At 42.6% G+C, this 26,916-nt stretch overlaps 5 protein-coding genes across 6 annotated transcripts in view; 3 read left to right on the forward strand and 2 right to left on the reverse strand.

Moving 5' to 3' along the window:
- Nucleotides 1-1,285: 1,285 nt before the first annotated feature.
- Nucleotides 1,286-2,951, reverse strand: LOC120453099 (pachytene checkpoint protein 2 homolog). Its single transcript, XM_039637633.2, has 3 exons — nt 2,793-2,951; nt 2,375-2,738; nt 1,286-2,258 (listed from the first exon to the last, which is right to left on the reverse strand). Exons 1-3 carry the CDS (start codon nt 2,852-2,854, stop codon nt 1,419-1,421), a joined length of 1,266 nt encoding a protein of 421 aa, XP_039493567.2. The 5' UTR covers nt 2,855-2,951; the 3' UTR covers nt 1,286-1,418.
- A 118-nt stretch (nt 2,952-3,069) lies between these two features.
- On the reverse strand, nt 3,070-3,749 carry LOC120453100 (28S ribosomal protein S18a, mitochondrial). The gene is made up of 2 exons (XM_039637634.1): nt 3,561-3,749; nt 3,070-3,476 (listed from the first exon to the last, which is right to left on the reverse strand). The coding sequence occupies exons 1-2, from the start codon at nt 3,655-3,657 to the stop codon at nt 3,106-3,108; spliced, it is 468 nt and encodes a 155-aa protein (XP_039493568.1). The 5' UTR covers nt 3,658-3,749; the 3' UTR covers nt 3,070-3,105.
- Nucleotides 3,750-3,998: 249 nt separating this feature from the next.
- LOC120451857 (protein KRTCAP2 homolog) lies at nt 3,999-4,651 on the forward strand. Its single transcript, XM_039635857.1, has 2 exons — nt 3,999-4,082; nt 4,139-4,651. Exons 1-2 carry the CDS (start codon nt 4,079-4,081, stop codon nt 4,558-4,560), a joined length of 426 nt encoding a protein of 141 aa, XP_039491791.1. The 5' UTR covers nt 3,999-4,078; the 3' UTR covers nt 4,561-4,651.
- Nucleotides 4,652-5,052: 401 nt separating this feature from the next.
- Nucleotides 5,053-10,009, forward strand: LOC120452196. Of its 2 annotated transcripts, XM_039636313.1 has the most exons (9): nt 5,053-5,210; nt 5,278-5,521; nt 5,582-5,791; nt 5,853-7,187; nt 7,289-8,666; nt 8,743-9,390; nt 9,469-9,611; nt 9,674-9,782; nt 9,846-10,009. In XM_039636313.1, coding segments are annotated over exons 1-9 (4,134 nt in total). In that variant the 5' UTR covers nt 5,053-5,208; the 3' UTR covers nt 9,911-10,009. The 2 variants fall into 2 exon arrangements, with proteins under 2 accessions (XP_039492247.1, XP_039492245.1); XM_039636311.1 differs by having other exon boundaries at nt 5,278-5,791.
- Nucleotides 10,010-22,866: 12,857 nt separating this feature from the next.
- Nucleotides 22,867-26,916, forward strand: part of LOC120453302 (dopamine D2-like receptor) — a 35,404-nt gene continuing 31,354 nt past the window's right edge. The window contains exon 1 of the mRNA XM_039637935.2: nt 22,867-23,586. The gene's annotated coding sequence lies outside the window, so the exon portion shown is untranslated. The remainder of the gene's footprint in view (nt 23,587-26,916) is intronic.

Genomic DNA, 26,916 nt, shown 5'->3' on the forward strand with positions numbered 1-26,916 from the left:
AAATAATTCGTTAAACAATAAGTAAAAGTTGCAACACCCGACTGCTGCAGGCAAACAACGCGTTTTGCCATTAAATGTTGGAATCAACAACCGAACCGATGTCATGGTTTCTCTTTTAGGATAAATACGGAAAAACTGTCAAAGATTGAAACTCTCTGAAAATAAAGATATACAGAGAACTTTCATCATTATAAAAATAGAAAATATTGGTTTTCACGTTCCTTTAACTGCTTGCCATTTAGATGCTGATACGAGTTCGTAGCCGTGTGACTAATAAACCCCGTATATTTTATATGTCCTGGCAGGAGGGCAATGGGTGGAATCACACATTTTCATCAACAGGAATCGGGTTTATCGCACTTTCCCATTCCCGAGCACACATCTACATTTTATTAGCCCTGCAGCTATCCGTTCACATAATTCGATGGCGCCTTTTCCCCCGTCTATTTTTACTGTCTTCTGGTTTATTGCCACCACCTGTCCCCCGTAACCACTCTCTGCTTTGCCGTTTCAATGAACAAATAAGGATGGGTATTTGTCCTGATTTAATTAAAGTCACCCTGCTCAAAAACACACCTTTAAAGAGTGAGTAAATGCTGAAAAAACTGCGCCCTCTTTCAGCTTTAATATTTCAATAAATATACAATTAAATATTAAAATAATTGCAAGCAACCATTTTTTCAAACTAACAATGCCATTTTATTTCATTAACACTACTTTACCAACCACACCTCTTCCAAGCTATTATTTATCCTTATCAAGTCAATTAGTAGTTGATGGAGAAACGCAATCTAGCAAATCTGTGTGTTGGTCTACCACTCCACCGTACATATTACAATATTATACGACTCAGGTAATGCAACGACTGCGATTGACTGAGTGGCTTCAAAATGGATGATACGGATCAACAGGCAGCATCAACACAGAATCAAATCGTCAAAAAATTTGATTAGTCGACACTTGGTCCTGCAATAGTTGGGTGTCCTTGGCCCCCCAAACTTACCCCATCCTTCGGCAGCTGGGGCAGCAGCATCCGATAGCTTCGTTGTGTGCCGGACTTGAGAGTACTCATGCACTCCAGTGTGAAGGACAGGCGAGGCAGAAGTGCTGAGATTGCGTAGGGTCCGATGTCCGTGCATATCGATGTGGGTGGTGTAAGGATAGTGGATGTAGGGGCTAGCAAGCAAATAACAAGATTTCACGCTTGATTTTCACATCAAAAGCCGGATAAAGAAATGGGAAAATCTCTGTGTCGTGTGCAAATGAAACGAGGCAGCAAACAGAATGGGTATTGGACCCGTGCCTCTGCACCGGATTGTTTTTCATAGCAGCAAATTGAAGTTTACAAAGTATCGCATTTGATGAACATAGAGTGGGTTTAGTAAATTCATTTTTTCAGTCTGTGTTTCGCTCTTGTTTTATAGCTCCTCCATGGACTCCAGTTTCAGCAGGCGTTGCTCGCCCAAATGCTTCTCCAAAGCCTCCAGCATGGCGTCTAGAAAGTCCGATAGACTGATCTTCTGATCCAACTCGAACAAGGCGCTGCTGGTGTACTGGACATGGGCCAAAAGAGGCAGCTTCCGCAATGTGCGGCCACTTAACCCAATGCTGCGCTCTGCCAATTGGGACAGCAAACCCTCCTCGGCGTCCTCCGCCTCCAGAACCTCGCGTTGCAGAACACCCGAACACATTAGTTCAGCCAGCATGCTCTTGTATATTTCTCGGATAGCGGGAATGCTGGGAAACCCAATGAACAATCGGATATCAGCGCGGTCCACAAAGGCCAGGTCAATGCTTTGAGCCAGGTTAGATGTGGCCAGGATCAGTACATTGGGACAGCTCTTAATGGCATCCAGCTGGGTGAGCACAGCGTTCACTACCCGCATGGCGTCTCTTGGTTCATTACTAGACATGGCACTCCTGGCGTAGGCCAGCGACTCAACCTCGTCAATCAGCACGCAAACCAGGTTGTTCTGATCTGACACTAGCTCTGTTATCTTGTAAAACAGTCGCGCCACCAGCTTGCCGCTCTCTGAGAACCACTTTGAGAACAGGCTGTGGCTGTTAATCTCCACCAGGTGGGTGTAAGAATAGCTCCCTTGGGTACGGATAGCAAATTTCTGGGCGAGGGCCTTGCAGAGGCTCGTCTTTCCTGTTCCAGGTGGTCCGTGGAGCAGTATCAGTCGGTTACAGGCGATCACATTCGTGTCCACACGGTGTAGCGAGAACATCAGTGCCGAAGAGGCAAACTTCAGGAGCTGTAAAGAAAGGTTTCTTTGATTTTAGCTTAGACAATAGAACACGATTGCCCCTATGATAACTACAGCAAGTTAAACGCTATAAGAGGCATGCTTATTGCATTTCCCCCTCTCACCTTCTCCTTGAGTCCTGGCTCGTAGATGAGGTTCTCCCACAGACCCACAAACTGAGCGGCCGGTAGGAGCGCATGACTGGCCGCCACGACGCTATCGATGCCATCTGATCCTTCTTCGTTTGAAAAGAGGCCAAGTTGCGCTTCCTCCGGCTCAGTGGTATAGAAATGGAAGCGATATTTGGTCTCGGCGGGCTTCAGAGGCTGTGCCTCGCCATTGTCACGCTCCAGGAGAACGGAGCGCACAAGTGCTGTGTGCTCATGCGTGAGACCCGGCTGGAATGCCACATTTCGGGGCAAGTTTATTGCCGTCTGAAAATAGCCCTTTAGGGCACTCTCAATATTGTATCGAAGTGCATTTGGGCGACTGAAAATAGAGATAATTAATTTAAATTCCTATCTGACGATAGATGATACTCACGCATCATTACCTCGCAGGCGAACTTCCACATGTATCGTGTCGCTATTGCTCAAAAAACTCATTTTAATGCCGGAGAAGCTTTAAAAAGTCGCGGGAAACAAAGAAATTATAAAAAGCGACGCCAGCGTAGTGTGACCAAACTGGACGAGGAAAAAATACAGCGCCCTAAACCTATGCAAAAAATTAAGCACAAGTACCGTAATATTCGATTTAAAAATTTGTTTTCTGATATTGCCGTCGTGTTTGCTATACAAATTAAAATCAAAAAGCATCTCAATAATTTTTTCTATAACAACATTTATTGTATTTAACTCTAGTATTTAATTGTGGACTCCAGGAAGTACTTGTTAAACTTGCGCCATCCAAAGCGCTTCTTGGGATCTCTTTTGCTCCACTCGGGCGCCAGATTGGGCATCAGTCCTGCCTTCTGGGCCATGGTCACTAGAGTGCCCATCTTCTTCTGCTGTCGGTGGCACAATCCGGTGATCCTTCTGGGCAACATGCAGCCGTCGGAACGGACATATTGCGACAGGATAAGCACATCCGTGTGCTTGATGTCCAGACCCAAAGTGCATTCCGGGCAAAACTTGGTTTGGCAGGCGGATTTGAGCATCAGGTTAGCACGCGGCGATTCCACATTAACGCCCTCGAAGATCTTTACACTGTTCTCCTGCTTCTCCTGAACTGGAAATTATTATTATTTAATTATGGAAATGTACACTTATTAGAGGGGTTATGAAACACGTCTCAGAGGTCTCTGGAACTCACTTTCTTTTATTGGCCTTGGCGTTGTGGTGGCCACGCCACGCACCTGCACCATGGAGCTTCGGACTGTCCTAGTGGCCAATTGCAGCAGGGCGGACATATTAAAGGCGTTTTTATTTACAATTTATTAAAATTGTGCACAAGTGCAATGTTATTACTATGCTAGCCAGTCACCACGAAAGCCGCAGCGTTGCCATATCAAATGACTTAAAATATGTACTTTCGAGGAGGAGTATCGATGTCACTCTTAACATAACGATACCCGTTATTTATTTTTCTATAAAGCTATATGAGCTATATTTTAATTATAATTATTGTAGATATGTATTACTTTTTTTTTTACTTAGTATTTAATAATGACTGAAACTTGTAACGAAGTCTGCAAAAACATATCTAGTTGTTACATCAGGGAATATCCCTATTATAAGCAATAATCGCTTTCGATAGTTCGATGATTATAAAAATCGACAAAAATTATCGCTACACGTATAACAAAGACGCCGGCTGGTAGAAAAATAAATATGTGTAAGAATATGCAAGAAAATTACGGCCAACAGAAACCAAACTCCGAACATTTGCAGCCGCCTCGATGAGCAGCAAGAGCACCCTGGTGTCCTCCATCATCTCGGGCCTCCTGAGCATCGTTCTGTTTGGCACACTGCGTTTCTGCTCGGAATGGTTCAACGACTCGCAGCTGAGAGTTCTTTTGGGCGGATACCTCTTCTCCTGGGTGTTCATTCTGAGCCTTACGTGTATCTCCAATGCGGAAATGGTCGTCTTCGGCCAGGACTTCCAGGCCAAGCTGCTGCCGGAGATCCTATTCTGTCTGTCCCTCACGGTGGCTGCCGCGGGAATCGTGCATCGCGTCTGCGCCACCACCAGTGTCCTCTTTTCCCTGGTAGGGCTTTACTTCCTCAACAGGATTTCCACGAAGTATTACTCTGTTCAAGTGCCCGCCGTGGATGCTCCTGCGACGAGGAAGGGCGGTAAGAAGTTCAAGTGAACCTTTCGCCTGGTCCTTACTTGCTTAACACAACATTCGAATACCTATATTTATCTTTAATAAATAACAAACCCATACAATGAAATTTAAACCAATTGGCCTTATTAAAGACACAATTACTGTTGGTCCGCTTATGAATACTAGTGAGAATGAACTGCTTTTAGTTTTTTTTAAGTTAATTCGACTGGTTTAATATCTTAAAAATCGGGTTAGTTTGCTACAAACATTTTGAATTTGTTTTGTCAACAAGAATTGTGGATATAGTGTGACCAATCGGCGTTTAACGCTTTTAGTATATTTCAGTAGAAAAATGCAGCTGGAAGTTGGCAAATAGTTGAGGCCTTCGACAATATTTTTATTCAATCGTTTTTAATAAAAACTTCTATTACATTTTAAACATATCATGCATTAGGACATTGCACAGTATGTTATTTATATGTGGCACTTTTCTGATATGGTACTATACGCGCATTCTGGCAACACTGTACCTGGGCGCGTCTTCAGAAGTTTCTGGCAACGCCACTTGAATAGCGTCGCGTCTTTTTTGTAGTTTAAAATTTTGTGAAATTTCGGCGAAATAAGTTAGGTTTAATTAAGTAGTGTATATAACACCGGTCAGAAATTGATAGTCAAGTTATTACTGCCAAGATGTAAGTTGCCAAAACGAGTACAAGGAAGAAAACACTGCAAATCCAAGTACACCAAATTGTTTTTTAGGTCGAAGCCCCAGAACAACGACACTCTGGAGCTGGACGACATCCTCAGCCAGCCGGTGAAGGACAAGGAGCGCTTCGCCGCCTTTATGATGCGCAAGCTTGCCGAGAATAAGCCGGCACAGAATGACAACCTCTTTGGAAACTTCAAACTTGACTTTGACCTGGATTTCGAGGTTCCACTGATCAAGAAGTCTCAACCCAAAGCCAAGTCCAAGGCACCAGAAATACAGCCCCTGGGGGAAAAGGTTAGTGCAACCAATACCAATACAGCCACCGAGAAATTCAATGAGCCTCCTGTGGACCAGGCATCCAATGAGAATGCCCCTCCGCGTCGCTCGCCCACTTTGTCGCCAAATCATCGACGTTCCTTGCGGCGCAGTGGAAATGTACCGGGATCTGATAAACTACGCCGACATGCCATACGCCGGCGATCCAGGAGCTGTGGACGCCAACTTCTACCAGAGTTCGAGGAGGCCGTAAATTTGACCCGCAGCATGTCAAGTCCTGTAAACTTCGTAAGTTCAGCACATATTCCAGAAATACTTAACCCTTATGCTTTCAACGTTGCTCTTTTAGTTGCCAGAAATAAGCAGCACACCTTGCGCAGAGAAACCAAAAGAGGATGTTAAGAAAACATTAAAAAATATAACAAAAGAAGAAACTGTCAAAGCAGCGGAAAAACCTAAGAAACTATCAGAAAAAGCAGAGCCAGAAAATCCGCTGCAGAAGTCACCTGCCAGGAACTCCATTCTTGCCACTGAAATTGAACGAATCTGCAGAGAGGGGCAGAACTCTTTTCACAAGAATGTACTGCAGCTTGACTATTCTGGTAGGGCACCGTACTCGCGTCCCACTCCTCCGTCATCACCATCTCCTGCGGGCTTACGACGTACCTACACAATGGAAAAGGGCCCAGCTCCAGGCCAGCTGCTGCTTTCGCCATCACATAGCTTTAATACACCCAGCAAACAGCCAGTGGTAAAGATAAAGCGGTTCAATCATGAGATAATGGTACCCGACACGCCACAACGACCAAGCCACGAGCCTGCCTGGCAATCACAACCACAACTGGAGTTCGTAGTGCCGGAAACCCAGCCGCAGGATCTGGGTGAGTTGGTGCAGACCCTGTCGCGGAACGCCAGCAGTCCAATTGTGGTGATAAACACATCCAATTCGAATCGTAGTGTAAGGAGAGATTCTACCCCTATTAAATCTATTCCGACATCGCCAGTTGCGGCGACTTCTTCACTACCGATTGCGTCTTCTCCTAGGCGATCCGCCGCTGCCCCTCCCCAGAAATCCATTCCACAACCTCCGAGGGTTGAAGAAAATATGGATGCCATAATGACCGACGACGAAAGCGACGAGCAACCCAGCACTGTGCCATTAAATCTAGCTCCTTCAGGTGGGAACACAACCCGCCAGCGACGCTTGCGCAGCAACAATCGGGCTCGAGTTACTATCGAGTCTCAGGAGAGTTCGATGCGCTTGCTTAACCTTCATCAATCGGTCAATGCCAAAAAGTCTAAGCCGCGAAAGACTGCTATACCGCTGAATAAGGCCCCAAGTGCACCCATTAATGGCGAGCAGTTCGCCTACGAGCTAACCCGCATGAGCAACTACGAGATTTTGGATTTGCGCAAGCGCAACTCGTTGAACGAGATATATCCTTTAAACGGGCACAGGAACCGTCGTTCAGAGAAGCTTATCTTAGAAGAAGAGATTCAGAGGGAGCTGCTACGTAGAAATCTGATGGATGAGGCGGAAGGTTTGCCAATAAAACCGTCCTCCGATGATTCGGATGGGGAGTATTTGCCGGTACCGCGCAAAACACGGAGTCTTCAAACTAAAAGCAGTGATCGATCGCAGGGACGAGGGCGACCACGATGTAGGCGCCGTGATATTCCTATGGTAAGTTATCGCATAGCAACATCAGTTTATAACAAAAACTGTTAAGGTCCTTAATTTGCCATAAATGATAAAAAGAAAACTTTTCTTTATTTTGTTTGCAGACAACCGAACTGATAAACTATTTGGGTCTCTCGCAGACTTTAAAAAGTCAACGCAAATCATCAAGGGACGGAAAGCGTAGTCTTTACACAAAAGGGGACTCGGACAGTTCATCATCGCCGGTAAAACTGCCAAGACTTAGCAGAAGCATCCAAATTGTTCCGCCACCTCCAGCTTCTCTGCGCTATTCACAGAATCTGCGGTGCTCCGGCAAATTTGATTTCGATAATGTCGTAATGGCAGCCCCTCCTGATTTCCATGATAGTTTAAATAGGGATACGATCGATATTGCTCCTCCGCCGCCTGAGTACGTTCTAAATACAAGGGACGGAAGCACAAATGGACCAAACAGCAGTAAAAATTACCTGGATTCACCTCCACCGGAGTACGAAGGGGGCCAGGAACAGGATGAACACGATGAGCGACCAAGCAGATCGCGTAGCAGAGCCAAGTCACAATCCACTCCGAAGGTACGAAAGGCGATGGAGAACGAACTGTTACCACCCCCTATCGAATATGTGGAAAAAGAGGATCGAATCGATGAGCGACCAAGGACGTCAAAGAAAAATAGCAATCCTGTTGACATAAATACACATGACACAGTAGAACATTGTGAACCCCCAGAGACTCCAGAGTATGACGATAGTGACCATGATCAACCAAAGATTTTAAGGAGAAGTGGAAAAAAGATCAAGCACTCCAAACAAAAAGTACAAAAGTCCAATAAGGAACCTATTGTTGCACCTGCTTGCGATGAAGAATACGGAAAAGGGTACAATAACAATGAATCTCAAAATAAAAATGAGACTAAAAAAAAGAGCGATAAGGATAATATGGTATCACATACATTAGATTGTATTGAAGAAAACCATACAGATTGTAATTTGTCATCCAACAAACCGAGCAGTAATCACCAGAACGCATCCGAAAGCAAAGGAAATGATCACTTAGCCAATCGTTCATCCAAGTCCCAGGACCTCTCGAATTCCCGTCAGGACGCAGTTGATAAAGAAAAATCCGTATCTCCTGGCAATCGAGGGGAGGAAATAATAGAGAAATCAGATGTTATGGAATCCCTTCGCGTAAACACACCCACTCCGCCGACCAATCAAATGTCAGATGATATTCCCAGTAGAAATCCATCCCCCAGTTCCATACTTCTGTCCGACGATGTGCCCAGCACAAGTAGAGCGGCGTTGGAGGTTTTGCAGCGCAGTCAAAATATGCCAAAGGGTCGGCTCCACGATGCGTCAAGCACGGATGTGGTGTTCAAGAAACCATTGGCCCCAGCTCCACGAGCGAAATCGAAAAAATCTAAGTCTGAGGTAGACAGATTGAAGCTGGCCAAAATTCCGGTGCAGGAAGAGGAACTAAATACAAGTAAGTATATTTTTTGTATTAGGTACTTTATTGAAATGCAAAATATTTATTGTATTATTATTTTATGTTTCTTCAGCCGGTATTCGTCGATCAAAGCGGGGTCAAGTTCCACTTCAAATGAGCTGGTGTCACACCATGGATCCTAACCAGTTTGGCTTTATGCGTGCACAGATTCCTAACAAAACAAACTTAAAGGCGAAAAAGGGAAATCCGAGTAAGACTAAGAAAGCCAGTGACACAAAGCTAAAGTCAACCGTGCAAAAGACCTTACCAAACAACCGGGGGCCACTGTGCAGCAGTACCCCAAGAATTTCTGAAAAGCTGCCGGTGGCAAAACCGCATTCCGAATCGCTTGGCCTAAGTACCTTGACATGGGAAGAAACTGCACTGCCACCGGAGCCGGAGAAAGTTCCCAAGAAAAGGGGACGATCAAAGAAGGGAGTTGTAGTTGTACAAACTGACACGGAGCCTGAGCCTGAGCCTGAATCAGAGCCAGAGCCAGAGCCAATGGTATCTCCGGTTGGTCCACTTCGAAGTGATCAAGAAAAGCCCGAAGTTTCTTGCAAGCAGGCTCCCAGTGCGGGTGTTGCGCCAGATCCCGTGGTATTCTCAACTCCCCTGAGAGACAAGCAGGAGGAAGCCTCGTCTCAACTGATGCATTGGCTGCGAGGCGTTGGAGAGGCACCACCCAGTGCAAGTATGTCGGATGAAAACGCGAGTGTCTGTAAGTCCGAAAACCACAGAAATTTTACAATTATTGCATGTATTTATTAATTTATCAATTGCTCTTTCTCCTTGCCAGCTCCTGCAAACGAATTGATTTTCTGTCAGGTAGATGGTATCGACTACGCTTTTTATAACACGAAGGAGAAAGCAATGCTGGGTTATATGCGATTCAAACCCTACCAGAAGCGTAAGACGAAACTAGCCAAAGTCCATCCTCTTGTAAGTAATAAATGTGTTTCCTTCTTATTCTACTTAATACTTAAAACCAATTCTGTTTTTAGAAACTCCTTGTGCAATTTGGCGAATTTAACGTGCAGACCGTAGCTATGGGCGACGAAGAAGAAGTTCAAGCACTTCTACGCGTTGGTGACATGATCGAGATAGATACGGGTAAGATATTACTTAATTTACATTTTTATTGATTTATAATTGTATTTTTCTTTTCTTCTTCAGGCACTAGATATAGTATTCAAAACGCGATAGATAAAGTCAGTGTGCTGATGTGTATACGCACTTAATAATTGATTTGTAATTTGTACACTAAGTATTGAGCCGAATAATATTTTTTTGGTTTTCATCACAGAAAATAAAAATAATAGTGTTGTTTTGTTAAAATATGTGGTGTTTATATAAAAACGATTTTGTGTTTTCATGTATTTTTAGTAGCAAAGGTGATAGACCTACGCAATGTCTTCGTGAGTGGGCATGCAGTTTGTTTTTTCAACACAAGCTGCTTAGAATTTCAAGTTCATTTAATTTCCATTTTCTTTGAAATTCACAATATACTCGCCGTGATGTGGATGTCATTGGAGACTTCAAAAGCGAAATGGCAAGCAGGCGAAACAACGCCAGAAAGAACAAACAAGCAGGCAACTTTCGAAACAATCTGCACGTCTGCTTTGTATGGCAATTTTACAAAAAACCACACACAAAAATCACACGCAGCAGGAACACAAACATAAATTCGAAAAAAGAAAATTGAATCAACAGAAACTTTTCCGGCAGGTGTGCCTTCCCTGCATTCCCACACGCTGCTGGAAACAGCGTTTAAAATTAACGAAACACCATCTAACATTTTTTACAGCAGTGTCAAGCCTTTGATCATCGCACCCGCCGCACTCCATTGTTAGTTTCCACGAAAATACACTACAATTAAAATGCTTTAATAGAAAAATAATATTTCAAATATATTTTCTTTAGTTTAGCAAAACTTTGGTTTTGTGTGGGATTGAATGATGTTTAAGAAAACATTTCTGTTACGTTTATTTGTTTGGACTTGTTCTTCGTTCACATATTTTTTCCGAGTGTGTAATCATAATAGAATCGGAATTTCCCAGGTCTCGCTCAGCTGTACAGACGGGTTGGAATCGGCAGCTGGACTCCACGCCCACCGCCATGTGCAGCTCATGCATGGCAATCAGCGGGAAACCTGAAGTGTTTCTTTGAAGTCCTGCAATCCCATGGAATGCCTGACAAACCAAAGAGTAGAAAAGAAGACATCCCAGAAGGTGGACAGATATTGGTGCCTGGTTAGCTAGATGTCCGACCAGTTGCTCCATTTGACGTTCAATTTATATTTTCCTGCCGGCAGGAGTCTTCAGCGGTAGGCATGCCAACAGAAAGGACACCGAACCTTCACACATGAAAAAAATGTTGCAAGAAGCAAAGAATATCTTGTTAATATGGATGATACGGACAAATGAGCTGATTCTGCTAAATAAATGTCGTCAATATATTGACAATTTAACACCCACCGCATTAAATTGGAAATGCATTTGTTTAAATGGTTGTCAAGCTACTTCGAGATAAGCACCTAGCATAGTACACAAACAGAATGATTGATGGCCAATAATGAGTATGACCAAAGCTTATTGTCAAGGAAAACAGGTGTGCTTCAACGTACAAGTTGGTAGGCTTTTGTTGGCAACACTGCTGTTTTTGGCCAGAAGGCTGCAATAAATTTTATTTTAAATGGACGAAAAAAGTTGCCCTGCTGAAGTATTTTGGGTCACTGTCTGGTGTATAAAGTGTATACTTACTGACCCCATTCATCTTGCAGCTGGCATTGTTTTTTGTGTGGCGTTGAAGGGAGATATCTGTTATCAAGTATACGCCGGGTATGGCCTGACCATTGGCAAAAAGGTGCTCATGCATATTTAAAAAGTTCTCGGCGTGAGTATGTGGTTTTTTGTTGGGGTGTCAACGAATCCATTTTAAAGGTGGCCAAGAACCCTGTCATTGCTCGGCTAGAACCACATGCATTTGCATTACAGACAAGAGTCACAGAAGTTTTTTTTTATTTTTGTTTTAAAGGCAGCTGCCGAGTGTCTCATGTGACTGCCACATAATAGACCCATATCAAAATTTAATTTTGCTGTGGGTCAGCCGTGTATACTCGTACGCAACTGAATGGACATCTACATCGAAAATATACAAATTTTCCTCTGCTCCGGAATGTATATCTTCATTTATGTGTGCCTTAAAGAGCTGACCGCAGAGAATTGGTTAACCATAAATTCCTATTTAATTGCTTGGCTTGAATTCGATTATGTACAGAAATGTAGTTACGATAATGTTTGCAAAAGATTAAGATATAAAATTATGTCGCCCAACCCAAAAAGAAATAAATGTAAAATTTTAGAGGTTTTTAATCAAGTCCATGGACTTATTACAAAAAACGCTTCTATAACAGCGAACATATGCATTAATAAATAGTTTTATTGACTGGCGTTCAAATTGAATTTAATCAGCATAATCAAGTAGCAATGGTTAATTGAACATTTCATTATTCAATCATTTTTGCTTGATTTGCTCTGCTGACTAAACAGCGAAACATATTTTTTAATTGAAATAAAAGCTTGTTCATATTTCGGTAAAATTGCAGCCGCAGAAGCCACATTCACTAAATCGACCACATAATCTGACTACGTGTGACATTTTCTCCTGCATATTTCGCTTTGATATTGCGTGACTTGCCAGTTCTTTTACACTAACGCTAATTAACAGCAGCAGCTTCGCTCATTGCATTTGCGGCTGATTAAAGCATTGTGTGTGTCCACCATCAGGTCAGCCTCGCAAAAATTCTAAATCTATGACAGCGTCAGTCGGTCAACTGCGGCTATTCCCCAGTGCACACAGTTCAGAGTGCTAACAATTTGTGCAAAATTGTTTGAAATATGAGAAAAAACTTAGACGCTTAGCTGCGGCGAACATTGCGTATACGTAATATAGCTTGAACTCTTGTTGTATCCTTTAAACTACGTAGTTTTTAAATTTTGATATTTAGACAGTTGTGTACGTATTCCTCATCGTATAACTGCTTTGCATGCTTAGAGTTTACTCTGTTGATTACTGGTGAGAAATCATTCAATTTTTCCAGTGTTCCGTGGCCAAATTAGTTTTGCTTTAGAAGTGCAGCCGCGAACCGCTTTTGATGACCACTACGAGTTTGGAATAATGTTAATCAGGAGTACATAAAATTACCATGATAAAACCGACGGCTACATCGTCTGACTAACAGGTTGTTCTACAAGACTCGTGCTTTATTTTTCTGGGGTTTTTGAATTTTTCGCTCCGCCATTCATTTTAATTAATGTTGTTTCTGCTCTTGACGTTGTTGCCGTGTTTGGCGAAAGTATATTATTCAAATTAGTTCTCGCTTTGCATTGAAATGGGTTTGATTTTTGGGGGGAGAGTTTCTCATTTGCGGTCAGCTTGGCGATAGCACTTAAAAACATTTATACATATATATTCAAATGAATTCACATGTGTCCCTTTGGCCTAATGAAAATGCTGAAATTTCAAGAAGCTTTTAAAGTCATTGTGCCCCGCCGCCGAATGCCTGCCAACCCAAGAAGGGTTCAAGGAATTTGGTCAAGGGTTGATGGTGGGGCTTAACAAGAGTGCAGGATGTCAGTCCTTATGCCAGTCTCTTAAGCTATATTTTCGAGAATTCCCTGCACAGCCCACTAGTGTAGCCTACTTATTTGGGCTCGAATAAAAAAGAGTTTCACTTTTATTGCACCTTTTTGGATTCAATTACGAAATCGGTGGAGCATCGATATGCATAGGAATTCTAATGCAATCGGAAGTGCAAATAAAAAGCCGCAGTGCTCGAAAATTGAAATCGAATTCAGGGATTTTGGCACGTGCCCAGATTCGTTTTTTCCAAATTTGCGTCCAGATATAAAGAGTAAATATTTGTAATTTGATTGTGCAGCGGAAATGCATCGATGCATTCGAGTGATTTATGCATGGCAGCATTTCTGTTTCCTGTCGCCGATAAATGCCGCATTAGAGGGGGCGTGGCGTTCAATGGGGCAGGTCAATCGATGAACCGAAACATAAACACACAACTTCAATTTGCCCAAAAATATCGCACTGCCATGGAGCCATGAAAACCTCTTAGCTCGGGCCATTTGGTGCGACAGCAGCGTCGAAAGTGCTAACTCAGCAGCACCGGGAGAAGTCGCCTTTGATGATGACCACGACCTTTGGATGAACCTCGGCGACCAGGTGCTGGTCAAGTGTCCATCCAGAGTGATTTGGTATGTAAGATGCACACGAACGTGTGCAAAAACGCTGCATGCAAATGCCTTGTCCAACTTCCCACAACCAGGATAGTGCCGTAGTGCCGTGGGTGGCCAGGTTCTGCCCACATTCCTATGCACAGGAGCAACAGATAGTTTTCCCGGCTTCCAGGAGGGGAAACCCGGCCATATGTTGGGGAATTCGGCGCAAGCGCAAAGAAAGTTGGAGGGGAAATTCAAAACAGTGGACTAGATTGTTTGAGCAAAGTATTCCTGATATTATTTAGATAATAATAATAAAACGTATGTGCATTTAAAAATAACGAGAAAATATAATATTTTTTAAAAAAGGGAATATTTAATAAATGTTTTTTAAACAGCTAACTCTTCTCTGCAAATGTCTAAAGAGTTCGCGTATAGTGATATCCCTTAGTTTCATTTAAAACAGGACCAAAAAGCAGGAAGTTAACCACTAATGACGACTGACGTGGCGCCCACTTTGAGCCCGCTCATCAGCTGTTTTGGCCCTATCACAGCAGCTGGTGCCGCTGATAAGAAGCCACCTCCCCATGCCACCTGCTCGTTGGAAGCGGTGCTGCAACTGGAAGGTCACGCATCCTCGGCATTTTGTTCAACGGTCGGCCCTTCGTCGGCTGTTGTCGGCTGCCTGCTTTTGGCCACAGTCGCAACAGTTTGGCCAAAACATCCGCACATTTCAGTTCCTGTACGGCGTTGCACGTTGACGGTATTAGCGGCGTTTCAAGCGGAATAAAGTTGGTGGCGGTTGCCAACAAGTGACGTTTACAAATACGATTGGTAATAGTGATCAAATGTGTTAGCAACGATCTGAAAAAAAAATTATTCCAAATTTGTGCTCTGAACAATTTGGAAACTCAATTCGTGTTAGAATGTATTTAATTATTTAAAAAAAAATAGTTTGTTCAAAATTAAACTGCACAAGGTGTCTAGCGTATACGCCGCACGTTATATTAATAAAAAATTTGCCTGCGTCTACACCAGCAACATATGTAATATAAATTGACAGGAAACTAAAGCCGATTGCTTGTAAGTCATGTTTATTTAATTGAATATCTCAACTTAAGTGGGCGATTCAACTAGAGATATTAAATATGTATTTTTGAATATTCAAATAACAGTAATTGTTATGGTGAAGTAATCAAGTCTTGGAAAAGCGACAAAGTTTTTAAAAGCTGTTATTGAAAAATGTATTATAATTTGGAAATAAATTTGGAAATTCTTAATTGATAGTCATTTTATAAAAATGGGGGAAACAATTACCTGTCACAAAAGATCCAACCCACTTTGAAATTAACCTCAGATGTTTTAAGATATTTAGTTCGAGTTAAAGTTTAATTTAATGAAATGCATTATAAAAGTTAGTTAGCTATCACATTTGAATATAATAGTTACTAACGTGAAATTATTCTTATAACCTGTGAATATGTAGTCACTTGCCTTGCATAATCCTGGCTTAGCTGTTCCAATGGCGAACGATGTACGTGGGTGCAAGCCAGAAAAACTGAAGTCGAAGGACTCCGGCAAGGCTAAATAATGCGGAACCACGCCAACAAGTCGCATTGCATCCTTAAGCGCAAAATGCCGTGCCATGTCAACGGGCAAGCAACAACGAACCACAATATTGCGAGACCATTAAGAACCAGCAAACACTAAAAACCCCAAAATAACAATAATAATGGCATAGTCGAGGGCCAAAAAGAAATGGTGGGAATGCAGGAAATTCACTTTCTCCAGCGACAAGCAAAGCAATTTATTCCCTTTATGTGCCGAACTCGTTGAAAAACCACCGAATGAGGAAAGGCAGGGGGCGGAAGGGATGCGGAGATTGGGGAGGTAGCTGGCATCCACAAATGCATTTTCGGCTTTTCCCACCCACTTTCCCAACACCCCACAGCCACACCTTCGTCTCCTTCATGTTTTCTTTTCATTTCGCTCTGCTTGTGCCTGCAATTTGTTTTTCAATGACTTTGTAATTGAGTTAAAAGTTTTGTTCTAATTTCGTCTGCACTTTTGCGGAATTTCAATAACAATAGACTTTTGACAGCAGCCAAATCGATTCAAACCGAAAATCACCGCGATAATATACACAACCATATCTGCGTAAAGCTACCACCCAGTTGATTAAATTATATGACATGAGCTTCATAAAACTCGTTTGTGGCTCAATAAATTAAACAATTAATGGTCCGGCGAAGGACATCAATGAAATTGCAGCATCATTCCTCAAGCGGCGGCCAATGAATCCTCGATTCTGCGTGTCGGCTTATCCATTGCCAGGATAAGGACTATAAGGACTATAAGGACGATGAGGATGGGAACAAGGACGAGTGCGAGCCGATTCCAAATGCGTGGCGGACAATTAAAAAAAGCTCATAAAAGAGAGCGAAAGACGAGTAAACGACCATCGAACAATTTACAGGCGTAACCAAAACGGGCAACGTCATCCGGACAATGGCAGGAAAATCGTTGGCCATCAGAGCTCCATGTCACGTTTTTTTTTTGTTCGCCTTCATCTCCACCCCGCCGCCAGTTTTTCCTCTTGCATTTCCCGACCTTCCATCCAGCAGCTTCACTCGGCCAGTTATTAAGGGTAAAATTTTTAATTAAATTCTCGCTTGAATTAGCCTCGTTTCAGTCACGTGTTAATAATAATAATCAAATGTCCAAGACAACTTCTCGGACGTAATCATCCTCATTCTCATTCTCATTTTTATCCATTGTGGCCATGACGCAAGATCCCTCCTCTTTTGGCCGGGAAAATCCAGCATAACAAGTTAAACTCACTACGGCCAATTGATACTTTTTTTTTTTTTTTGGTGCTTACGTACTTTTTTGGAATTCTGAGCTTTTTGCGGCCTCTATTCGTTTGTTCGAGATTTATGGCCAAAGGTTCGATCGGGCGCAGGGCTACCCTGATTAAAATATTGTTTGACGTTGGCCTGTTGTTGATTAAGGCCAGTTATAATCGCCCATTGCGGCAGGTTTATGGCAACCGAACTGAACAGAACAGAACTGAACTGAACTGGGAACTGGAATAACGCAGACTGGCTTATTTATACGAGCCTTTATTGACAATTGAGGTAGGTGCCGAAAGGCAATATTGTTGTTTACGCCAAAAATATGACTATTTTCGTTTCATTGCAAGGCAAACATTTATCCAGTGCGCTGAGCTGCGGCAAACATAATTAAACCAAAAAAAATGCGTCTGTGTTAAAACCCGTGTTTATCACTTGATTACATTTTTAATTTGTATAAACTTCATATGCCTTTGCTGAATTCCATTTTGGTACTATGGGTACTATTTGTATGGCATATAATATAAAAACTAGCTAGCTACTTGTGTTGCCACTGAAAAACTTTGGCTTAAAATATGTCAGCAATGTGGGCGCCATATATTTGCATATGCTCCAAAGGAAACACGGAATTCTGTCTAGCCGCCCATTCTTTAGACCAAATATTTTATGACAAAATACTGGGAAGTATTCAAAGATGCCGCTGCTTGCTTCGTGGAATTCGTGAATATCCTTTATGCAAATATTTAAGCAGTAATGCTTGACAGCTTAAGGGGGTAGCTGTAGACTTCTGATTAGCAGGGAGACGGGCTCCAACTTTAAAGAGGATCCCGGCAACGCTAAGTACGCACCTAGCCACCTCCACCTCCACCAGCACCATGCAGCATCCACCATCGCTATCACCATCACCAGCTCCATCTTCATAGCCCACGTACCCACATAAGCATCCGTACAGAAGCCGCCACGTCCTTGCCGCCGTGTTTAAATCAATTTACGCGCGCTTTGGCATATTTAGTGGCATAAAACAGCACAACATGCTGGGGCTGCTGTGAAAGGGGCTGCCCTTCCAGCGAAAGTGAAAAGTGCCGTTGACAGATTTTTCTCGTTTTCGGCTGGCTGCCATCTCACATCTACCATCACGCACCATGCTCCGCGGCAAATGGTTGGCGGGAAAAGTGGGTAAAGCTGGGGCACTGACATGCCGCAGACACTGCAAAATTTATGAGCGCCAGGAAAAAATAACACCAAAGTGGCGCGGAATGCGATGCCTCGCAGGTGGAGCTGTGTTGGCCAGAAATCTGAATGATATGCCATACTTGTGTGCATGTGAGACAGCAGTTAATTAGCCGAATTGTATGACACTTTTATTGGCCTGAAAGGTGCTCATTTATTTTAAAGTGGCCTCAAGCATTCAAATTGAAATTTATGAATTCACTTACTGTTAAGATTAAACATTTATAAGGTGGAGAGATATTTTAAAGAAAAAACGCAATATTTTGGATTGTTCACTTAAACTTAAGATAAACTTCTTCATTTTATTGAAGCACGTACCGCAGCTAACAAACTCATAACTGACCAAAGATGAGCAGCCACAAATAAATCCCAAATTCACCATTCCAGTTTTATAGTTTCCGAGAAGAAGAAGTTCGTGCGAAGCTCTGGAACAATATAATTTTCGGGCTTGAGAACTCCAAATTCATATATAAAGCAGCTGCAAACTAAAAATTTAAAGGCAAATTAGAAATATGCGTATCCTATGTGAAGAAAAAAAGCCCAAATAAACACATGGATATTTTATCAGCACATATGCCTATATATATGTACGTACATATTTACATATTGATAGGTTCAATTAAGTGCTTGGACGCTCTTGGGTTCAATTTGCTTAGGCGACCCTTATGCTATACGCCCATACCCCGAAAACTTTTTATTGCCAATTTTTGAGCCTTTTTCTCTTCCGTGTTATTGTTGCCCAGCCTAAGCCACAGCATAAATATTTAAATTTGTTGTAGCCGCCGGGTGAGGAAAATTGATAGGATTTAATGGCATTAGGCAGGAGACAGCCACGCCATCGATGCTGGCGCTGCGATGTTAAGTTCCCGATAAGCCTACGCATAATGCGATACTACCACTGCATATGCTGATGCCTTTGCCGATGTGTTAACTCATACGAACTGCCACCCATTAGAGCCGCCCCCTCATCCAAGGCTTTGATTTATGGCCCGCACATTTTGGGGGCTCATTAAAAAGCCATAAAGTGCTGCCATTAGACAATAACCCAATTTCAACCAATAATAGCCTCATTAGCTTAAGTGTGAAAATGGTCTGAATAAAGATTTGCATGAAATGAAGGGGCCTTCTTAGGTATTCCCTATTAAAGAACATAGTGTCCATTCTTACCGACACCAATAGAAATAACTTTACGTTATCTATTTGAACTATTTGCAAATATCTCAAGTCCAATTCAATCGTGCGCAATCCGGCAACATAAATACTTGTATGGCGATATCACTCTATCTAAATGCAATTTACAGTGTTTGCAACACAAAACGCTGTGCAAATATTTCAAATTGCACTTATCAATATTTGTTGCCATTGCTTTTTATGGCTAAGTACTTGTGTGTGTGTGTGTGTGTGGCAGTTATTATTATCATTTGTACTTTTACCGTGCGCTCACTCGTTCGTTCGTCGATTTCTGACGTAGGTTAAACGGCCAGTCATTCACATACATACATGTAGATATATATATATATATATATATATATATATATATATATATATATATATGGCCAAAACGGGCTAAAGACGAGACTTTCATATATATATATATATATATATATATACATATATGAAAGTCTCGTCTTTAGCCCGTTTTGGCCACGTTCATGGCAGCAAAGAGTCCAGTGGGGAAATCACATGGAGAGCATTTACAACATGCATGCGAATGCCGAGTGCCAGCTATTTGCCGAGCTGGCAACTTAATTAAAAGGCCAAGCCGGACCAAGTACACAGTTCGACAATTATATTTGCCAATGAATATTTGATTTCATTTTAAAACTCTGGGTGTGGGCAAAGTGGTGGCAGAACTTTTAGCAATTGCTACCATGTAACTGCAAATTAGATGGCTTTGGTTTCTCGTATTCTTGGCATAGAAATGCAAAAAATACTTTTAAATATGCATCGCACGGTTTTCGTTGCATATTCGTAGGTCCAAAAGGAAAAGAAAATATTAAAATTTGAATTAAACTGCTGCCATACAGTATCATTTACTTGACTTTTGCTCGTTTTCGCATCGCCTGACAAATCGCCTTGAGAATGTGTACCTCTCTGGAATTTTCAAGTGCCAAGTATAAAAGTATAAAATAAATTCTTTATGGGACACTTAACAAACGAGATGCGTTTGTGCAGATCAATTCATTCGAAAATGCATGACTCCCAAAGTTTCGTTGCACATGAAAAGGGGTCCTGAATGCATATGCTACACGTGTGGTAAGTACACTTTGGATGCATTGTTGTGAATTTATAAGGGTGCATGAGATTTAAATTTAAATGGGTGCACACGAAAAAATTTCAAAGAACAGAAGTTATTTTAGATAGCTTTGATCATAGTAAACTAGTTGTAGTTCTTTTTAATTATGCTCAAATCAGATCTTATAAGTATATACTAAACCTTATTTAACTTACTAAATCCTATTGCTCTCGATTGTGATTGTAACATGTCGCTCAGTGTAAAAATCAGTCTTCACATTGTAGCTGCAGCTAGAAAGTAACAAAACTGTGTGGCACGACTGGCAGGACGTGGTCGCAGGACATCTGACTGTGAAAACTAACCAAATTGTAGCGATACATGTTGCATGTTCGCCAGTGCGGAGTGTGCGAATGGCTGGCTTGCCGCATTATTCATATGTCGGCTGTGGGAAGCAAGACTCACTATGCGGTTGCCACCGATTTCAATTCGTAGTCTCTATGCCGTTGTACGTACTACGTAGGTGGTTGCAACATGCGGGCCACGGATGCATCCACAATTGATTGTCATGATTGCCTGGGAGCCAACATTGTCGGGTGTTTACTGGTGTTTGTGCTCCTGCGATGTCTGCACTTGTTGTGGCCATAATTGAATTTTATGGCCGCTTATTTTTATTGCCATCCCCCCCCACACCACCCACTTCGTTGCACACAGATGCCAATTTATGACACAAATCGAAATTGACACAGGGAGTTGGCGGCGGTGGAGGTGGTGGAGGTTGTGTAGGTGGTGCGAAGGCGTTGTGCCCCACGGGAGTTGTATAAATAATTGATGCACGCAAATAGGTAAATATCCCATCAAAATTTGCTACGAAACTCGTGTTCAGAAACGTAATGAGGAAAATTGGGAAATGCGGTCAACTATTTGATAGCTTATTCACTTCCTGTTCTTCACTAACCGCATGAAATCATTCAAGAGTCCATCGACTTCAACAACTATTAAGACATTATAAGTATAGTAAGCCACTGTTTAAGCCATTTAAGCCGCTGTTGTATAATTGAAGACATTTGTATATGAAAATTGGTTTAGTTGAGTACTCTACAAAATGCATAAACCTATTTGCCATTTCTAAATGTCCATTCGAATACTCAATAAAACACGTTGAAGAAAGGGTATTTAACTGCCATGCCAGATGTACTTCCTGCAAATTTTCTTGTTTTGTCACTGAGCAAATCAATACAATAAATTATACGTGCTGATATAATACTTTCTCCTTTCGACTTGGCCGACGATGAAAACTTTCCCCTATGCGCCGTCCTGGGTTTTTCCACTCCGGCACACTGCCTCCTTCACACCTGCGAGTCCTGGCCAAACAATAATGGAAGACACAACGTGAAAAATTGAAGCCAGCTGTCTGTCCGGCCTAATGGTGAATATGGCTAAAAACAACAACAACTACAACAGCACGGACAGGATCTACAGTGGCAGGACAGAAAAGGACGCGGACTCGGACTCGGAGTGACCTAGGCACACATCAGTGGACTCATAAATCTCAATTTGATTTGGGTTTCCCGTGCTTTGTCTCCGCGTTCCTTCGACTTTGCACATTCAACGATTTTTGTGGCGCCCAGCTCGCCATAATTTATTTGATTTTCCCGGATATGTCTCAGTTTGGCCTTGACTCCTCTCGTCGAAATCCTTATTTCTGGCCGGAGGCTGGGTAAAGGCGGTTTTGTGTTTGTCTGTGTCTGTGTGTGAGTGTTTGCCTTGGCCACGCCCCATTGTGCCCAGAGTGACAGTGTCCTTCTAATTGTTTTGCCATTGTCAATTTCCCGTGTAATTGCCTAGCAATTAGGCGGCTGTTAAATGAGCTTACATAACTCATGTGGGGGAGTAGGGCGTGGGCTCTGTGCGTTTCCTTTACTTTCGTGCAAAGCAATTAAATGGGAAATCCAGGAAGAAAAAAGAGTAATACAACTGGGGCACTTTCAAGAAAGTTCTCTTATAAAACTATAGTAATCACGAAATAAAATACGACAAACATAAGCCTCATTATTACGGATCCTCAGACAAAGTCATTTTATTTATAGTAGTCGTTTTAAAGTACCATGCTATCTTGTTTACATTCTGTGTGATGCAGGCTGACATTAGCCGCAAGTGAAGGGAGTTCCGATGAGCTCGATCCCGGCTTTGGTTAATTAGTTTAGCTCGCTTACTAATTGCATCAGCGAGTGTCGCAGCTCCAGGCACTGCGCCACTGGAAACTTGCGCCTGACAAGCTAATGAAATTGTCAATGGAACCACACGGGTAACCATCGCCAACTTCTCCACTGTCCTGCATCCCGCTCCTTGTCACACATCCGTGCCTTAATTGCCAGCCCTCTCGCATAAGAATTTAATTTATAGCCCAGGACCTAAGCCGTGGAAGAAGCTCAAGGGTCACCGATGTCGTGGGTGGGCGAGATTGCTCCGTGTGCTGTGGGGGAAACTATGACAAGGATACTGAGAAAGATGTCCCTCTAGATTAGCAGCGATTCATTAGCTATTTATAGCGGCAGAGGCCCCATTGAATGCTAGTTATTACTGCATCATTTTACCCATATTAACATTTCATCTTTTTAAACAAACTAGTTTTTTCAAATATTTTTTATATTATATCAAATATTTATAAGTCCAATGAAATCCTTTGCTTTCCCTGTGTAGCTGATGCACATTAAATTGTCCTGGCCAAGCTGCGAACTGTGGTGATCCTCTTTCGTCGCGAAAGAAATGGCTGGGCAACAGTAAAGAAATCAATTAAGTGTGTGCGACCATGTGGGCAGTGGGTGGTTGGTTCCGTGGAAAAGTGGGAGCCGGGAAGTTTCCAAGTTTCCGGCGTTTGCTGCGATGGCGATAGATAATAATGAACGATAAGTGTTAGAGTTGCCGCCTGCCATCAGTCACCACGCCCATTCAGGGCCATTCGGGCCATCCATCCGGATCCAGCCACCGATGGATGGGGTTGGAGGTGAATCCTTGAGCTCTTCGAGAGCATTGTTTGGCATCGCCAGCCCGCCTCTTCATTTGTTGACTTCGAGCTGAGTGCATGTGTAAATTTAGCTAACATTTTAAGTGTCAACTTGCTATGACAACTAGTTGGGCTCCCGCCTCGCCCAGGAAGTCCGTATCCGGAAAACGGCACTGGAGGCAGCTTTGTGTGATTAATGGCACGGCGCAGCGCTTATTACGATGGAAATGGAAATAGCATGGAATATTTCTGAGCATTGAGCCTGAAACTAAAATTTCCCTACCTTGCGGGCATATGAGTCTTTAGTTTTGCATGATTTATGTTAGACAAAATACTTGGAAAGAGGAAACATATGTACGCCGTAAGTTGAGTTGACATTTGGTAAATCATATCCTTTAAAACTGACTTTTTAAGAGATTTCAATATACATTTGTAGATACTTGGAAGTACTAGTTTTTCATAGATATTTTCTTAATAGTAACTATAATTTCCAAGCTTAACTCTTATCTGATTCCACAGCGCAGAGCAACTGCGTGGAAATACCTGCAAAAGTGTTATGCGGTATAGTCACTGTGATTAATCGTTGATGGTTACACCGCAGAGGGTGCGGTTCGCTAAGTTGACGGAGTGAAATTGTTTTCGGCAAGCCGGAAAAGTCTAGTTAACGGAATATTACGCATTACATCAGCGCCCAAAGTAGTCGACATGCATGCACATAATTCTTGGTGACAGAGGGGGGATGGATGGAGATGGGCCAAAATTTTCACATTTTCTGGTGAGGGAGCTGGAAAATTGTTTCCTGGAAACAAAGCTTGATAGTTCTTAAGACGATTTAAGCCCTTTGTCGGCTGCTAATATGACTTTGTGTTTGGTTCACTTTCGAGCGTCATATAAAATTCATTCAATTGCGAATTCGCAATGGAATCTCACAAGGGAGCAAATGTCATCGCTCTCTACCATACTGAGTTTACAAATTCAAATTTCATTGGCCCCGGAAATTTTTGTGGGCTTCAGTTCGCTTTGATCGTTGCAGAAAAAAAAGAACCATAAATAAATAAAGCGAACAGAAATTAAATCAAATTGCGTGCTTAAGCTGCCGGGGCAAATAAAAATACCGAGCGACCGCACCTGTCTCAGTTTTCCATTTTCCGTGTTTCCGAGCGCCCGCGTTTCCCGGAGTTTTCCCTTTCCGCCATTTCCCCCGTGGCCGCTTGTCGCTGACATGTGGAAGATATTTTAAAGCAAATATTTGCGCAGTGTTTGCGGTTCCTCGGATTGTATCTCCTTTTTTTCTTCTTTTTTTATGCCCCATAGGCAGTACACATTCGCAGAGCGACTGAAACAGATATGCGCCCTTGGGCGGGCCGACGTGGCGTATGCGTGATGCGGTGTGTGCGATGTGTGCGCCACCCTGGCAAGCCGGCAGATTACGCTGCGGATAAGCAATGTGAGGGGGAATGGGCGGCAGATGAGCAATGAGCATGCGATTAGTTGCACTCCTGCCCTCGGGAAACCTCAATGGACTTGGAATGGCATTCTCCCGTTGTGGAATTGAGTGGAAACACTGATCGGATTGGGGACTTGAACTTGATTTCCCCGGAAGTAATGTCGATTTCTGGATTTTAAAGTTTTTTTTACTTTTTTATAATAAACGAATATGTCTATGTTTGAATAGCAATTTAGATATAAAAGAAAGTGATTACATTTTTCTAAAGATAACAAAGCAATATAAACTTGTGAATAAATAAAATATTGTATCGATCGTAAATAAGCAGTTGCACTATCTATCATTTATTACAAAACTACAAAAATAGGGAAAAAAACCATTTCCTCCATTTTATTTGCTTTCTGCGCTTTGACCAACTTATGTAAACGCCTAGAACACCTCAAATTAGTGCCATTTACTTATTTATTGACTTTGACGGGGCGGCAAACAGCCGAAATTGACCCACATAGTCGGTTTATGTCCATCAATGAAGTGACAGACAAACAAAAGTCGTCCTGCGTCGCCTCGCCCGAGTTGAGTTTTTTTTGAGTTGTGGACCGGCTGCCTCGCATTTTGGCTCCCTTTCGCTGTTTTACGACTTAATGACTCCACCGGGATTAATATGACTAATGGTGCTCCGCTTTTTTTCGATACCTGCCCACCTGGCCACCTGGCTACCCATAGCCACGGCCATAACCATAGCTCGAGCGCCACAAAAATATGGCTTTTCTGCAATTCATGTCCATTGGTGGTCGGGTGTGGGGAGTGAATAATAATTATGGGCTCTCGGGCTGACTTTGTTGGTTCTGTTATGTGCTGACATGCTATTTTTCGCCTGAAAAGCATTTCACGTTATTTTTACTCTTTAAAGAACGGAATTTGGTGGGATGAGGAGATATTCTTGAAATTTATAAGCATTTCGTGTTGTTGCTGGCGAAATTACAATAAATATCAGTTTTCCAGAAATATATAATTTATACCTTTTCTTAGAGGGTCTATAAACCTTACCCTTTCGGAATACATAATTATATTTATAAGTATTGAACCTTAAAAGGTAATAAGCCACGTAGCCCTTGAGCCGTTCTATCTGTCGCAAATGCCTGTTTCGTGGCCTGTATAACCATAATCTATAAATATAACTGTAGCAGCTGGAAATTTAAACACTTGACACCCACACAAAGGCAAACAAGCACGCACACACCGAGAGGAGTACTCGACACGCACCCGACCTTTGACCCATGTACGAGCCCATTTCAAGTGGCCGTTTGGCTGTCATTAGCTGGCTGCAGTGACAGAGTTAACAGCAGCAGGAGCAGCAACAGCAACTACAACTTGGCCAACAGCGGGGCAAACAAACAGTTTATCAAGTAAAGGGTCAGCCAGAAGCCACAAGTCAGAAACCAGAAGTCCGAATTGCGATGTGGGAGCCCCACTTATCTGGTGGCATGCATCAGTCAGTTAGTCAGTCAGTCACTCAGTCAGTCATTCACTCATTCAGATAGCCAGTCAGTCGGGAAATTAATTAACAACAACATTGACACTTGAGCATTTGGCAGGACGTGCAGACAGGGCCCAGCTCCTTGCAAAGTCAACAAGGTGTTGTCAAGTTGAGGTCCTTGCCGAAGTTTCCTCGACTTGCTGTACAACGCCAGCCCAACCCAATCCACTCCATTTCATTCCTTCGATCTCGGCAAATGTTGTGTATTGTTTTGCAACGTTGAGCCTCCTGTTATGGCAGCACTGAGGGAAAATGCAGCAAATATTTCAAATAAAATGTGTTGTAATAAATGTAATATAATTGTATATGATATATATGCTAAGCTGCATTGCAGAGCTTTAAAAGATTCTTTTGTACATTATTTGTATTTCTTATACGCTGCACTTTTCTCCAAGTGTAGCGTACCTAGCTGTGTGTGTGTCCATCCTGGAACAGCTTCTAAAATAGCCCACTCGTGTCCCTACCCCCCAACGTGACCACTCTAAGTTATGCTTCTGCGGCTGGGGCATTGTGTTATTTGTTTGTTTTGGAAATAAATTCGATGTTAGTGCTGTTTTGGGGCCAGATACTCCACCGCCGACCGTGGTCTCCGTTTGCGGTTTCCTGGGCTTTTAGGGCTGTTTTGAATTCGGATATTGGCCCTGCCATTGTTTCTGTGTTTTTGGGGGTCTGGGGGCCTGGGTCTGTGCCTGTGTCTGTTTCGTGAA

The sequence above is a fragment of the Drosophila santomea genome, chromosome 3R (assembly GCF_016746245.2).
Source record: "Drosophila santomea strain STO CAGO 1482 chromosome 3R, Prin_Dsan_1.1, whole genome shotgun sequence".
NCBI classification, from domain to species: domain Eukaryota; kingdom Metazoa; phylum Arthropoda; class Insecta; order Diptera; family Drosophilidae; genus Drosophila; species Drosophila santomea.